Source organism: Microtus oregoni, unplaced genomic scaffold (assembly GCF_018167655.1).
Source record: "Microtus oregoni isolate MIOR12 unplaced genomic scaffold, Mior012 000035F_ref0000213, whole genome shotgun sequence".
NCBI classification, from domain to species: Eukaryota; Metazoa; Chordata; class Mammalia; order Rodentia; family Cricetidae; genus Microtus; species Microtus oregoni.
In genome coordinates this window covers 18,177,940-18,192,640 of record NW_024543094.1, presented here as the reverse complement: position 1 = coordinate 18,192,640, position 14,701 = coordinate 18,177,940, and the positions used below count along the sequence as shown (strand labels likewise).

General features: G+C 39.9%; 1 protein-coding gene across 19 annotated transcripts in view; it reads right to left on the bottom strand.

Moving 5' to 3' along the window:
* Celf2 (CUGBP Elav-like family member 2) overlaps positions 1-14,701 on the bottom strand; it is an 824,322-nt gene that overhangs the window by 72,357 nt on the left and 737,264 nt on the right. For 18 of the 19 annotated variants that reach the window (XM_041630571.1, XM_041630572.1, XM_041630576.1 and 15 more), the window contains 2 exons: positions 14,231-14,279; positions 5,187-5,321 (listed from right to left, as the gene is read on the bottom strand). In XM_041630571.1, the coding sequence (XP_041486505.1) occupies positions 5,187-5,321; positions 14,231-14,279 (184 nt within the window). Of the gene's footprint in view, positions 1-5,186; positions 5,322-14,230; positions 14,280-14,701 lie in introns of those variants that run through there. The other variant, XM_041630577.1, reaches the window with a different exon arrangement.

The window sequence follows — 14,701 nt, the reverse complement described above, 5'->3', positions numbered from 1 at the left end:
AAAAATTACTGTGTCATTTATAAAGTGGGAATACACAGTGAAAAATTTTACACTCAGTGCATCTCAGGACGAAGTTAAGCAATTTAGGATTAACTCCTTTTGGGATAGTAAAGCTTGTTTACCTTTGTAATTTCTTTAAATCAGGAGAGGCTGTGGCAGTTGTATGGACAGATGCTAATTTTCTTTTTTCTTTTCTTTTTTCTTTTTTTCGAGACTGGATTTCTCTGTGTGGCTTTGGAGCCTATCCTGGAACTAGCATTGTAGACCAGGCTAACCTTGAATTCACAAAGATCTGCCTGGCTTTGCCTCCTGAATGCTAGGATTAAAGGCGTGTGCCACTACCTCCTAGCGATTTTAATTTTCTTTTCAACACAAGTACAAACACAGTAGTGGCTGTAGTTTTTGGTCTCCGATGTGTGGCTTTTCACCAACACAGGATTATAAGAGTTCTACTATTTAAAATTGGCCACTGCTTTTTCTACAACTGAATCAGAAGGCTTTCTATTAGGCACAAGTATCTTATGTCCTAACTGGTCCTTTCTGTATGCAGTGGCACTCACTGAGTCTTGACAGGACTATACCTCTGATTTTGTAGTGTTAGCCCTTAACTACTGAGGACTGTTAAATGTACCATCTAGGCAATTACTACTCTGGTATCCTCAATGCTGGAGAAATTAGACTGGAGGAAGAAAGACACACGTATTAAAACGACACCATATTTCTTTTATTTTTGGTTTTGATAGAGTACTATATATATATATGTCTTAAGACTGTCAAATAAATATAAGGGAAAAATCCTTTTGTGGCTAACCTGCAGTTTAGCTTGCAATTAAACTGTCTCCACTTTCCGAATGACGGAGATTACTAATAGGAATGAGGAATGGAACTCCTCTTATTACACAAGTGCGAAGGCTGTCATGGAGGATGGCTTCTTGACACACATCCATCACATGCCATTTCAGGTGAAAGGCTTCACCCCCATTTCTTTTCTTTTCATTTTGAGATGTTTTTCTGTGTAGCCCTGGTTGTCTTGGTACTTGCTCTGTAGAGTGGGCTGGCCCTGAACTCAGATCCAGCTGCCTTGCCTCCTGAGAACTAGGATTAAAGGAGTGAACTACCATCACCCAGTGAAATGGCAATCTTAACTCAGTGGTTCTAACTCTTCTCTCAGTTACCAAGAGAATTTTATAGAAATAAATGAATTCTTGCTTTATACTAAAAAACAAAAACCCCCAAACCTAGAACTACCTTTAAAAACACAAATGATCCCAGGGTCTCTTAGTTTTTTGTGAAGCTTTTTTTCAAGGAGGCACAGTGGCCTTCTGTGTCTTCAATAGAAGAAACATGATTTTAAGTTACTGTGCAGCAAGAAGGAGACTTCAGACCTTGGAAAACTCACTACTATACGAATTATCACCTAACAAAGACAATGCAGCCACTTTTTCTTGCTGTATCTTTTTAGTACAGGCAGGAATGATCAAACACATAGTACAGGATAATACTTGGGCACATGCATTAGCAATCTAATGTATCATAGGCAATGTTGGGTTAGTTTACTGAAAAATGGCATTGACACACCAATCATTTATTTATGGCATCTGAATTTGGGTACAGACTACCACCCCCTTAGGAACTGGCAAATGTCGTTGCTTAGATGAGGCTGGAAGACTATTTTGAACAAGATGGCAAAACGCAGTCAGTGTTTTGGGGGATATGGGATGAAAATTTCCATGTAGATGAATGTTTAGGTACTGTGTGGACAGGACTACACTGTGAACAAAACAGTCTTCTCCACAAACCTGTCTGAACAGTCAAAAGCTCTATCCTAATATACTGCTTGAATACAACAAGGAACAAACGAGGATTTAACTGCTAAACCCAGGCTGTGCTCTTCCCTGAAAACATTCGTCAAGGGCTTAGGCTGGGAATGTTAGAACACAGCTGGAATACTCTTAAACATGCAGAAAGCAAGTTACCTTAAATGGTAGTGAAGATTTAACTACAGTTTGTGGGAAAGAAAAATGAAATAGACTTTTCCCTGACTCCAAGTTATAGATACTCAATTGCCACTGTGCAGAAAACCCCATAGGTTAGATCTCAATAGCCTTTTTGACTGTGGAACATGTTTAGTTTAGGTGACACTGTCAAAGGTGTACATTTGGTTTAGAAAACCCAAGCTTTGCTTCTAAGAGCAAATGTCTCACTGGAAAGGCCATGAATGGGTTGTGGTGGCCTACTAGCTTTCTCATGGAGAGCTCTGCAGGTGCCTGAGAAGTGCAGCTGTCCTTGCAGAATGATGTAATTATTGATATGAAGCTGCTTGAAAATGATGAGCAGCACACTTTCCAAAACAAGAGAGTCAACAGAACGTCCCCAGTGGAGGAAAGGCCTGCCTAGATCTGGGCATAATTGTCCTTCGTGTGGATGAAGAGTTATGTATGACGGGCAGGTGCCGGGTACTTTCCATGTAGATACTTACAACCATTTCCTGAGGGTGTCCGTCCTGGGACATGTACTAGCTATGGTGAGTTTTTCCCCAATGACTCTAACTGAAATAGAAACAGGGTGTGATAGGTACAGCTGTGAGTCCTGGCAGCCTTGAGGCACTATGCTGATGAATAGTGTCCTGAGTCAACATGTCTGAGGAGGCTTGGCAGAGTGCCCACTAGGGAGGAACTGAAATGGCTGATGTGGCAGAGGCGGAATGGAGGGGGAAGCCTATTTGACTAATTGTCTTCATATTTATAGCTGAACTGGTGAATGCAGAAGAAAGGCAAGTGGCTAACTACTCAGCTGTACCTCGCCATACCATCACTGCAGAGCAGTTCATATTCTGACCTGGAATCCAGGTACTCTTCGGGGCAGCCATGCTTTCCTTTCACTTTATTTTTGTTGATTACTTTTTCAGCAGTTGAGCTAGCAACAGATACTGAGAGAAAAATGCCAAGTATCTTTCATCTGAAGTGCCACTAATGGGGCATTTATTAATATTTGATTGAAAACTGAAATTCTTTAATGAGAACAAAATAGTAGCATGGAGTAGAATTGTTCTTTTTATCAAATACAGTGATTCAGGAGCAGGTCCCTCTAGCCAGGAGTCCCTAGCTCCTATTAGTTGAAAAATATATCACTGTATTTGAATTTCAGAATAAATGATTATAAATGGGTATTTTCTTTTTTTTCCAATAGGGAATTCATCAGGAACCATTTTGCTGTTCAAAGAAGGTGGTGGGAGGGTATTTTCTTCTTTACACTGAGTCCAGTCATTTGCATAAAATACAAATGAGAAGGCACCCATAACTTACTAAAGGAAGAGGCTACTTTTAGGGTTAAGTGTTTGTTAATCAGCCAAACAGCAGATCAAATTAGCTAAATTTTTATTGAGTGTTCTGTTCTTTCCCCTGAAAGTCGTGCTGCTCCAAAATCTCACAGGCAGCAAATACTAATGTCTACCTATAGCTACCCAGAGTGTCTTTATCACCATCTCCTGTAGAGCAGAGGCAGTGAGATGGAGGACCACGTCATAGCTGGCTAGGATGAGCAGAGGGACGGCAGAAAGCCAGCTCTCAGGTCCACACTCATGGTCTCTATGCACCCATACAGACAGTAAGTATGGGAAAAGTCAGTAACTGGCAACTAAAGTTGTCCTGTGAGAGAAGCAAGACAGATATATGTTCACTGCTGTCATCTATGAATGGGGAAATTAAGAAATAGAAATAGGAAAATAAATTGACTGAGGCCACATGCCATCAAAAACTCTAGGACAGGAAATTAGAGTCATTGACCCCTGAGCTACTGTAAGCCGCGCTCTAATTAATTTAAAGACATCCTTTCCTTCCTTCCCTCCTTCTTCTCTCCCTCCCTCCCTACTTCTTCTCTCCTCCTCCCTCTCTTTCTCATTGTCTTCTTCACGCTGTCTGTATTGCTTGTCTCAGGTACTGTCTGTTATTTAAGGGTTAGAAATTCAGCATTGGAGTGAGGGTTAAATGACTGGTATTTCAGAATTGACAGAGAATGAATGAACTGTGATTTGCACAGTGCTCTCCTTCCCCCACCCCTTTAAACCACCTTCAGAGGAAAATATAGGAATCAAATTTGGGTGTCAGTCTCCTAGTTTACTGATGACCTCATTTGGAACTTGAAAGTGGATGTGGGTCAAACTTTAGTTCTCTGGGATTTTAGTTCTAGAAGCCAACAACATGAAGCTTTATGTCTAAGATTAATAAAAAAAAAAAAAACCCTTCCTCGCATGGCTTTAAAATCAGCCAAGAATGGCGAGACAGGTGAAAATTATCAAGTATGAAAATTATCACCTTGACACTTACGGCCTGGCTACTTATTGTAATGTGTGGTTTGGGTACCAGAGCTGGCCCAGAATCAAAGCTTGAGAATGAGCAAAGTTTTTGATTATCTCCATGGAAACTGCATTGCTAAATGAAGATATCTTCTTCAAACTGAAAAGCGTTTGGCATATCCACTTCTACTTTGGACTGACTTGGGAAACTGCCGTCAGACAAATGTTAATATGTACTGTCAATCTTCGTATAGTTTAAGGAAGGAGGTGTGTGGTCTTGTCAAGGGGGAGGGGAAAGAGAAGCATGGTCCCCGCTTACCAAACTGTAGTATTCCTCAGGGCTATGAGCTACAGCTTTTGCTTCTATCAATCTTCTTAAGGTCAGAGTCATTTTTCTGTCATTTAGAATGCTGGATTGAGGACTAGAGGCTCGGAAAGAGGCAGAGCAGGACAGGTCTGGTTACGCTGGTCACACACCTGCTCTGCACTGCATGAGCAGCAATCTCTTTCTAGGTTTGTATGGCTCTTAGGAGGACCACGTCTTTACTGTTTGTTCAGGTAAACAGAAAGAAAAGTATGGCTGAGTATCTCGTCTCATCTTCCAGCTTTCCTTCTTGCCCCCCCCCCCAATTTGCTCAATTTGAGGATGAAAAGGGGGTACAGAGCTAGGGCAGCCTGTCAGCATCCCATGGGCCTGGCACTCAGACCGTTTCCCTGGAGAAGTATGAGATGATCATTTTGGCTATAGAGACAAGTTCAGGCTGAACAACTTGCTCACATGGGACACACTGCAAGCTGACGTCCTGCTGTATGCGATGCCTGCATCTCCCTTGACTGTGACAGAGTTCCAATGATCACTTAAGGAAAGAGACTTTACAGAGAGCACACTCACCTCGACTCAGCCCGTCGGGTCCCCGGAGAATTCGGCATTCTTCTATTTGGCCAAATGGAGAGAACATCACTCTGATATCATTCTCATTACATTTCTTTGAAACCATTCCTATGAACAATTTTCGATCTTCCACAGCTAGGAGATAAAAATAACAAACGAACAAAGGCCATGCCATCTTTTTTTCTTATAATCAACGCTTCATTAACAACCAGGCTTGGGCATGTGAGAACGAATACAGTCCTGGAGCCAATCGTAGACCTGTATCTCCCTCTTCCTCTAGCTCACCCTATGCGGTCTGTCTTCCACTCTGACCCAAGAACAATTTGTTTAGCTTCTAACTAGCCAGGCTGGTTACACTTGACACAGAAGTCGATCCTAGAGGAGAAAGTCGTTCTGTTTCTTGAGAATCATCTCTGACAGTTCCTGTCTGTGCAAAACTAGAAACAGAAGAGCAAGGAGGAAGCTATACTAGTTCAGTAACTTGGAGCCAGGTTTTTCAAGGAATGGAGATACATTTTGGGTATCATGATAATGTGCACACTTTAGATTCTGAGAGAGGGAAAGATTAGGCAGGTTTTTTTTCCCCTCAGATCTGGGAGGGTCCTCCAAATCTCCATTTTTTTTGCTCAAAATATTTGAATTATATTTAGCCTATAAAGCAAAATGACAGCTGATTTCAGGACAATGTTTGCTACCTTTCTAGGAGGCAGGACCTTTTCAAAGATGTCTGAAGTACTCCTAGAGATTAGACCTGTTTATCTTCTATTGCTTTGATTTAATCTATTTCTCAGAATTAAAAGTGTGGATGGGGGGAGAACCATACACCTCCAAGATCTGGCGATGCTCTGCCACAAGTTACTGAATGACCTTTGTTACGGATCTGGATTGCCATCTTGCCACTGCTGTGTAGGTGGTATTTACTTCTGTTTTTCTTAGTCCTTTATAGGGCAGAGTCTCATTTCCATGTACACAGTAAGTAGTTATTCTGGATTTTCTGAGTCCTGGTGCCACGGGAACCCAAGTGAAGGTGCATATCTGATCCTGCCAGGACTGGGTCATGTTTTTCTGGAGCACTGCTACAATACAGTGACTTACCCTGAAACAACACAGTTGCACAGTTCTTTATAATGTCTCAAAGCCCTATGTCTGTGCTGTCACAGCAAAAGACAGGGTTTACTCAACACTTAAAAGGGTTTCATATGACTGAGAAATATTTTTTTTAACACCAACTAATAATTTAAGATTCCAAAGCCCTATGTATCTATTATATTGGTCAGTGCAGCTTTGAAGAACCTAAATGAAGCAGCTAAATGTTTTTTGTCAGAGATTTCCACATAATAAGTAAAGGACTTATTCTATTTGTAAAATAGATTTTTGAGTCCATAAAGGGAAAAGGGACTTTCCTAGGGTCGTTCAAGAAATATGTGGCCTAATGTGGACTACAGTACTTTCCTACTCCCAGTCCAGTATTCTTATTCCCTTACTGATGTTTCCAGGTAGAAGAAGTAGATGGGACCTAAAGGGACAAGCAATGGTCACGACTTAGACTCTGGTCTCTGTTCTAGTGTTGCCATTAATTGAAATGTGACCCTGATAATCATCTCCTCACTTTTGTCAGCTTCTCTTTCTTTTCCATTTTGTTCTCTCTCTGTCTCTCTCTCTCTGTCTCTCTCTCTCTCTCTTTTAGCACTGCAGAGAAGGCAACCCAGCTGCATGCTTTGGTTAACTGAAGCACTGGGATGGAGGGTGTTACAGCTGTGTGCAGGCTCCCTTTTCTCCTTTCTCCCTCTACACTCGGTACTTTCCAAGACAACTCAGGGAAAGTCTAGGGCTCTTTTAATGTCCTCCTGAGAGGAAACTTAAGAAAAACTGAAGAGACCTGTAACGGGGGTGGGAAAACAAGATACTTAACACATAAAGGACAAAGTCAGGAGCAACTGGCGTATCTGTAGAAGGCAAAACAAACAAACAAACAAACAAAACCCCTTTATGATATGATTGAGAGAATGGGCTCAGTGGATAAGGACAGTAACAGAATAAAAGTCATTGGGTAGGCTATGGAATAACTTCCATTTTGAATAAAAATTTTTAAGTACTGTTCTTTATTGTACTGCTGGAACAAGTGAAACACCAGCTATCTACTATGAATTAGCACAAACCAAGTGGTCCAGGGCACCAAACTTCAGCAATCCCAAGATCCTGTGACAAGGAGCCTTTATGGTCTCCCACCTGTCTGATTATAGGTTCTCTGTGGGCTGGCCCATGAACACAAAGGGTTTTGAACAGCAGGCCCTATGAGGATGAGGCACCCCCTCGATGGAGACATGGAAATGGATGCAGAAGAAAGGGAAAGACTACTATCCGGTTCTTACTATTTCCTGCTCAGGACTCCTATACCTACCAAACTATGGCTGGTAGCTATATGAGAACAGAAATTCCTGCCATACTTCTTACCTTGAAGAATTTTGCTTTAGTACTTTAAAACAAAAGCAAATGTTAAAACTTTCATTTGGTTTTTAGTTTCACTGGTAAATTGGAAATTATAACGTTTAGCTAAAATAATTTGTACATTTTTTGTTCCAGGATGGTACTACAGTAAATTTTACATGCAGATTCTCCTGAGTAAGCTAAATTATGGCCCCATCCAAACAAGGTGAGCACTATGAAAATGGAAATAATTTCAGAGGAAATTCTGACTTCCTGGGTACCACAAAGAATAAACTCAATCAGATATCAAGAAAGAAGACAACTCCTCCTTAAAATACTATGAGCTAAGAAAAAAAGGGGAGGGGACATCTGTATGCTAGTAGAAATGTTAATTTCCTTTTCTCTGTGTGTGGCTCATACCTAACTGTCAATCAGTAAGAATGTGGATTGCCCAAATCAATTCTACTGTCTCCAGAGTAGTCTGGTAGTGAGGTGTTTTAGAGGAATTTGAAAAACAAAAGTAAGCTCCCTTCTCTTTAGGGCAAAACCATTTTCCTCCAGGACAAAGTGAACTGCACTGGGACAGGACTTTCACACACGGAGTGCTGCACAGATGGGTTCCCTACTTCATCAACAGCAGCAATAGGACCAAAAATGACTTCCTGACCAGAGGCCAAGAAAAAAAATCTTCCTCCCATGTGTAATGAGAAAGGGTTAATGTTCTGAGTATAAGGTAACTTCTTAGAGTGAGAGGTCTAGAGATGTCATTTTAAAACATCTCTAATTGTAAGTCTGTGCTAACACCCTGGCATACAATCTGTCAAAGTCACACCTGGATTTGGGGCTGCTTGAATTAATTATCAACTTTTCAGTGTGTTGGTGCTAACATATGGCATTTAATTACTGCCTCCAAATCTGAGAGTGGCTCCACTTTGAATTTCAAAATTATTTTTCCATTTTCTAGAAAATCAGAAAGTGACTGGATAAAAATACTTAGTGATTTTTACTTTTAATGGTGGCTTTGAAGGTTTTCACCTTCCCATGAAAACAGTTATTAAGACTCTGGTTAGCTCTGAACTTGATAAAAGAATACAGAGGTTTTAGAGGTCTTGAGAAAGAGACAGGTCTTAATTAGCATTTCTGGAGTCTAGGAGTTAAGGTCCTTCAACAAGTATGGTTAGAAAGTTAAGACAGGATGCAGTCTATGTTCTTTCTAAACAGTATCTTCCTTGTCAGCAAGAAGCATGTCAACGGTCAATGCTGACTCTAGCCAATGAAACCCAAACATGGCAAGGGAAGCACAAGCTTTTGTTATCACTCACTAGAAGACTAGCTTTAGTAACTGCTTTTAAGTCTTGCACAGCTGGCATCTACTTGATAGTAAGAGGACTGAAGGTTGATTGAAGACTGACAGCTGGATGCTACAGAAAAATCGATGATACATAGAATGGAAGAAAGTAACTACTAATGCTAGTCAATACAAGTACTTATATTCATACCTTCTCACACACACTCTTTATACTATCACTCAATTTTCTGCAGTGGAAAATAACAAGAAAGTTGAAATCTGTTGATGTCTGAGTATTTTAACAGTGTTCTTATTAAATGCCCAATCAATTATTACTTATCTAGAGTAGTATTTTTTATTTGTCCCTTTGCACATCTGGTACAGTAGCCCAGAAAATAAAATGCTGCCGAGTGGAATGAATGTTATAGAGGATTCAGATTAAATTATAGTGATTTGAAAGGTGGATTAAAGGAAACCATAGAGGTTTAGGAATCCCACTCTGTTAAGACTCAACAGTGCAGGGCTGGTGTACAAACATCTAATATTTCTGAGCTCACTAGAGAGTCCCTGTATCAGACTAGAGATGGCTAGGGATTCCAAGGCTGACTATTTTGCTGGAATTCAGTTATCCATAACTAACTGATCCGTGATTAGCAGTCCTTGCTCAGAAAATACAAAATTTCAGAATCTGAGCACACAGATAATGAAGACAGCAACTGTCTAGCTGTGATGAGTCCTTTGTGCTATACATAAATGTCAGCAAACTCAATAAAAGAGCAATTAGAGCTCGTTATACTTCTTTCAAGCTATTCAGAGCATCTGAACCAAAGAAATCTTTGTGTTCTTTATGCTTCTGAAACTATGCTTACCTGTCAAAAATGCCATGAGGAATCAGAAAGGGCTGTGCTACTTATAATCTGAGTTAGAAAAGTATACATTTCTTCTGATTCCTAAGTTAATCCATAGTTCCAAAGGGAACTATGCAAGCTCTTCATATCTATGCAAGACAAAGTTCCATTTGAGCTCCCATAATAAGTTTTTGAAATGTAATGTAAGTTTGTTCTCATGTTTTGACTTTTCTAATCAGAAATCAAAAAAATGAAGGCCAAAGGAGAACTCATCCCACAAGCAGGCTTGAGGATCCTCCGTCCATGTCTGAGCTTATACTGTAGCATGAGCAGTCTAGGTGTGACAGGCTGTGACGCTAATTTAGTATTAACATAACACAGCAAAATGAGTATTTCTGGTGTGGCAGGTACTATGTTAAGTCTTTTATGGACTGTGGGGGTTTGTTTGATAAATGTTCCCATAGACATATGCATCTGAACACTGGTGCTTTTTGGGAAGTTGTAGGACATGGAGCCTTCCTGGAGGAAGTAAGTTATTGGAGGTGAGCTATGAGAGAGCCTATATGTGCTTGAGAGGTTGAGAAGTGTTCTCTTAGCTCCCTGCTCTGACCTCCTACCATCATGTCTTCCCTAACCTTATGAACTCTCCCTCTGAAACTATAAGCCCAAATAAGTTGCTTTTAGTCATGAAATTATTTTCAGAGCAACAGAAAAGCTGGTATCAGAGAGGAGGGTTGTTTCTGAGAAACACTTGACCATGCTGTTTTTTTGAGGAATGTGAAAGACTTTGGAACTTTGGTCTAGACAAGCAGTTAAATGTTGTAAGCAGAACTTAGTGACATATTCTAGTGGGAGTGTGAAACCAGAAACGCTGAGAGTGGTGAAGGTCTGGATCACGAGGTTTCTTTCATAGGGGAATAAGGAGTTTATTAGCAACAGAGCTACAAACCATTTCTATGATATTTTGGGAAAGAATATGACTGTTTTCTGTCTATGTTCTGAGAATTTATGTGAGGCTAAATTAAAAAGAAATGGATTGCTGGGTTCAGCACTGAGAAGGCAGAAGCAGATGTATCTCTGTGAGTTCAAGGCCAGCCTGGTCCACATAGTGAGTTTGAGGCCCTTCAGGGCTGCATAGAGAGATCTTGTTTCCATAATAAATAAAATAAAAATGTAGTGGCTCAATTTCTTTAGTATAATAAATTTCAAATCAGCATCATGTTGAATCTTTGGCATGATTATTACTAATAACTCTTATGCAGGTCTATAATGAAAAAGAGTAAATAGGGATGAAATTTAAAATGTATAGGTAGAATAGAAATAGAACACTAGGAAGCGTATTATTTCTAAGGCACGTGCTTAAGGAGAGTCTGGGATTGTTAAGCAGAGTGGGGCTATGAAGGAAAGGCCTCCTGCTTTGTTTTGGAATAATAGGAAGGGTGCTCTCAGGAAAAGACTCTATCCAGCTAAGACTCCAACTTAAGAAAGGAGAAAGCTTAAGGGGCTGCTCGCTCATAGAAAGCAATTTCTTCAACACAGAAAAGCTGCTGCTAATTCAGTCAAATGGTACAAGATGTTCATCTGAAGATGGCAGTTAACTTGGCAGTTAATCCAGATGGCACTGTCTTTGAAAGCATGAAAGATTCTGGAGTGAGGGGGTCATGTATTCTTCTCCATAATTTTCGAGAGAAACTGAAGCCAAGCAACATGTGGCAATGCTGGAGTCCCTTTGAGAAGACCCTGCCAGACCATTACATGAAGTTGTGAAAGTGAAGCCTGGTTCCAGTGAAGATTACAAGATGTTGGAGATGTCAGAATTGGAAGACATCTGCCACAGAGAGCTGAATACAAGGGATAGAAACAGCTCAAAAAAGAGATGTGTGTTATATCCTACATCAAAGCTATAGGACTGAGACATCTAATCCCTTTCAAACTAAAGCCCTAGATACTGGATGCAGAGACATAGGCGCCAGTAGTTTCCCTGCTGGGTTTTACTTTTGCTTTGATTTAATATTTCTTTACTATGTCCCATTTATCCCTTCTGGAGTTTTCTAAGTTTATGCTGGAGGTATGTAATTTAATTTTTGGTTTTATAGGGGTCATAGTTAAGAGACTGCCTTGAGTCTCAAAACAGACTTTCAATTTCTAAACAGTGTTGAGACTTTAAATACTATGGGGACTTCTGAAGTTGTACTAAATGCATTTTGTATCATGAAAGGCCATGAACTTTTGAGGGCCAGTGAATGGAGTGTGATGATGTGTGTAAGAAATGTCCCCCATAGGCTCATTCATTTGAATACTTAGTTGCAGCTATGGCTTACTTACCTGCTATCCCATACAGCTTCCTCAAAAGGGGTATTTTAAGGACTTTTATTTTTTATTGTAGTAATAAGGATACCCAAAACCTCCTTGACTTTTAAGGTCATGAAAAATTTGGGGCACATAGTTTAGTTTGCAGTAGTTTTAGACTTAGACCAAACATTGTGTTCAGAATTGACACTGGAGAATAAAAGCAGCAAAACACTGAGAACTCTTGGCAGCAATGGGTTTGTAATCTATCTGGTTGTACAGATGAACAGTAGACAATATAAAGAAGAATATATACCATATTTCAATACTCGGGCATTTCAGGCCCTATGTGCTCAATTTAACTATCTGAATTGTGTGTTTATAAATACAACATAAAGCTTTCACAGCCTTTCACTCCAGGACTTTTGCTCTGATATAATTTAGAGAAGTATGGAGCCAAAGGATAGGAGAACATCTCATGGTGGCTAGAAACTCCAAGAAGATATACACTGACAAAGTTTGTTCCAATGATTCTTTTCTTCTGTCTGCCATGAAAGAGTAGCACAGTATATGAGAAGTCTGGGGTAGAAATGGCTAGCTTTTGATGAAGGTATGCTCAGCAAAGAATGTTCCACATCCAGGGTATCCTTCTGGGAGGTAATAACTAACCCTTCAAGGAATGTCCGTCATTTACAAAGACTGTGGCAAAAATCTTACTAAGAGTCTACAAGAAATAAAAATCTAACCCATTTAAGGTAGTTACCCCCATTCCTATTTTATGAATGAGAAGATGCAAAGTTCCATGTTAGTGACTATAATTAGGCATTAAGTTAGTGAAATGGATAAAGTTCCATGTCAGGGACATAGTCTCCTTACTTTTTCATATTCACTGCTGCATACCATCCTTTAGACAACTTTCCTGACACATAGTAAATGATAAATGTGTAACTAATGAAGAAAGGAAAGAAGGAAGGGAGGGAGGGAGAAAGGAAGCAAGCAAGCAATTTAATTATGGCATCACAACAAAGCAGTGGCAGATTTTTAGAAATTTCTTGTGATAAATACCATATTTATGATAAAATAGTATAGCAAAGGTGAATCAGTGTGGAGGGAAGTACAGGGCTGAGAAGATTGGAGCAAAGCACCAGAACTTGCTCGGGGGATGGGATAAGCGGCAGACAGTGTGCTCACTCTGACAAACCACTGTTGGCAGCCCTTGTGACAACTTGGGAGTTTTCTTCAAAACTTTACAGCTCATGAAGAAGCCAAAAAAAAAAAAAAAAAAAAAAAAAAAAAAAAAAAAAAGGAATACAATTGGCAAAAAAAGCAAACAACCAAAAACCAAAACAAAAAATCCTTGTGGAGAGATGTAGAGCCCAATCATAATTTACATTTGCAGATATATAGATCTCTAAATGCACGGCTTCTGCCCTGATTACTAATTAATGAGGTGCAGAACTGCCTGCTGGTAGGAAACAGTGCTGGTTATGTCAGTCTTGTGGGACAGAGGAGCTCTGTGGTCCAAGAGGGTAGATGATTCTTTAATATCATTTCAGTAAATTAAAAGAACAAAATGGGGACAGGAGGCTTGTAGAGATGGAAGTAAAAACTTGGCAAAAAATGCGGACTATCAACTCTGAAGTGTCTTGAAGAGACAAATCTCAATTTTATTATAGACCTCATCAAATACATATTACTTTTGCAGAAACTGTATGTTCATTTAATCAGCAGACTGAATTCTGATGTGAATGTATTGGTAAAATTTAGAGAAAAATGTAGTAAGAGAGTTAAAAAGGATTAATGAGAGAGCTAAAAAGAGTGGCCTGTTTCTCACTGGATACTCATTTTCCACTCATGTTCCCCACTTGTCAGGTATCCCTGTGTTGTACTAGGAGTAGATCAATATTAGCCAAATTCCACAACGTTATGACATAGGGCAAGCCTTAAACAGAGCTAATGGAAAACCACTCCTTGTCACAGTCTTCACAGTTGTTGTTGGTTATTTTTCCCTCCACAGATAAATGAGACAGAAGAGTGGAGACATGTTTCACCAGATGTGCTAACCATAATGCCTGGAGTAGCAGCTGACCACCTTCCAGAGGGAAACAACAGCTAGAGCTGGCTCCTCCTCCCCACCTGACTTAATCGAAAGTAGCAGACATTATTATATTAGACAGTTGGTTGCCACCTACCGTTTGACTTTTCACTATCTGCAGGTTTCATCTGAATGGGATGATGCATCTAAAAATATAAAAGTGAGAAAGTAAAGACAGATTGAATAACTGTAAAACCAGTCTAAGAAATGTGATACTATTCAAGTACTGCTATAATTACAAGGACACATAATTAATAACAAGGCTTCTAAAGAGTGACATTACCTTAGTTTGTTACCTAAGTTTTAGGTTCAGGAATCTAACCCTCAAGCCAGGAACACTGTAATAGTACTTAAAAACTTGAACTTTGGAGTGAGGCTGGAGTATAATCTGGCTTTGCCATTCAATATAGCTTCTACTTCTGCATTATAGGTGATTCTAGCTCTGCAATCACAGCTATGTAATCTGGGCTAGTGCAATTTCTCTATGTAGTCTCTTCATCTGTGAGATGGAGAGTCTGAGAGTCAAATGAGAGCACACATGTAAAGTGCTTAATGCATAAGCAGAGCC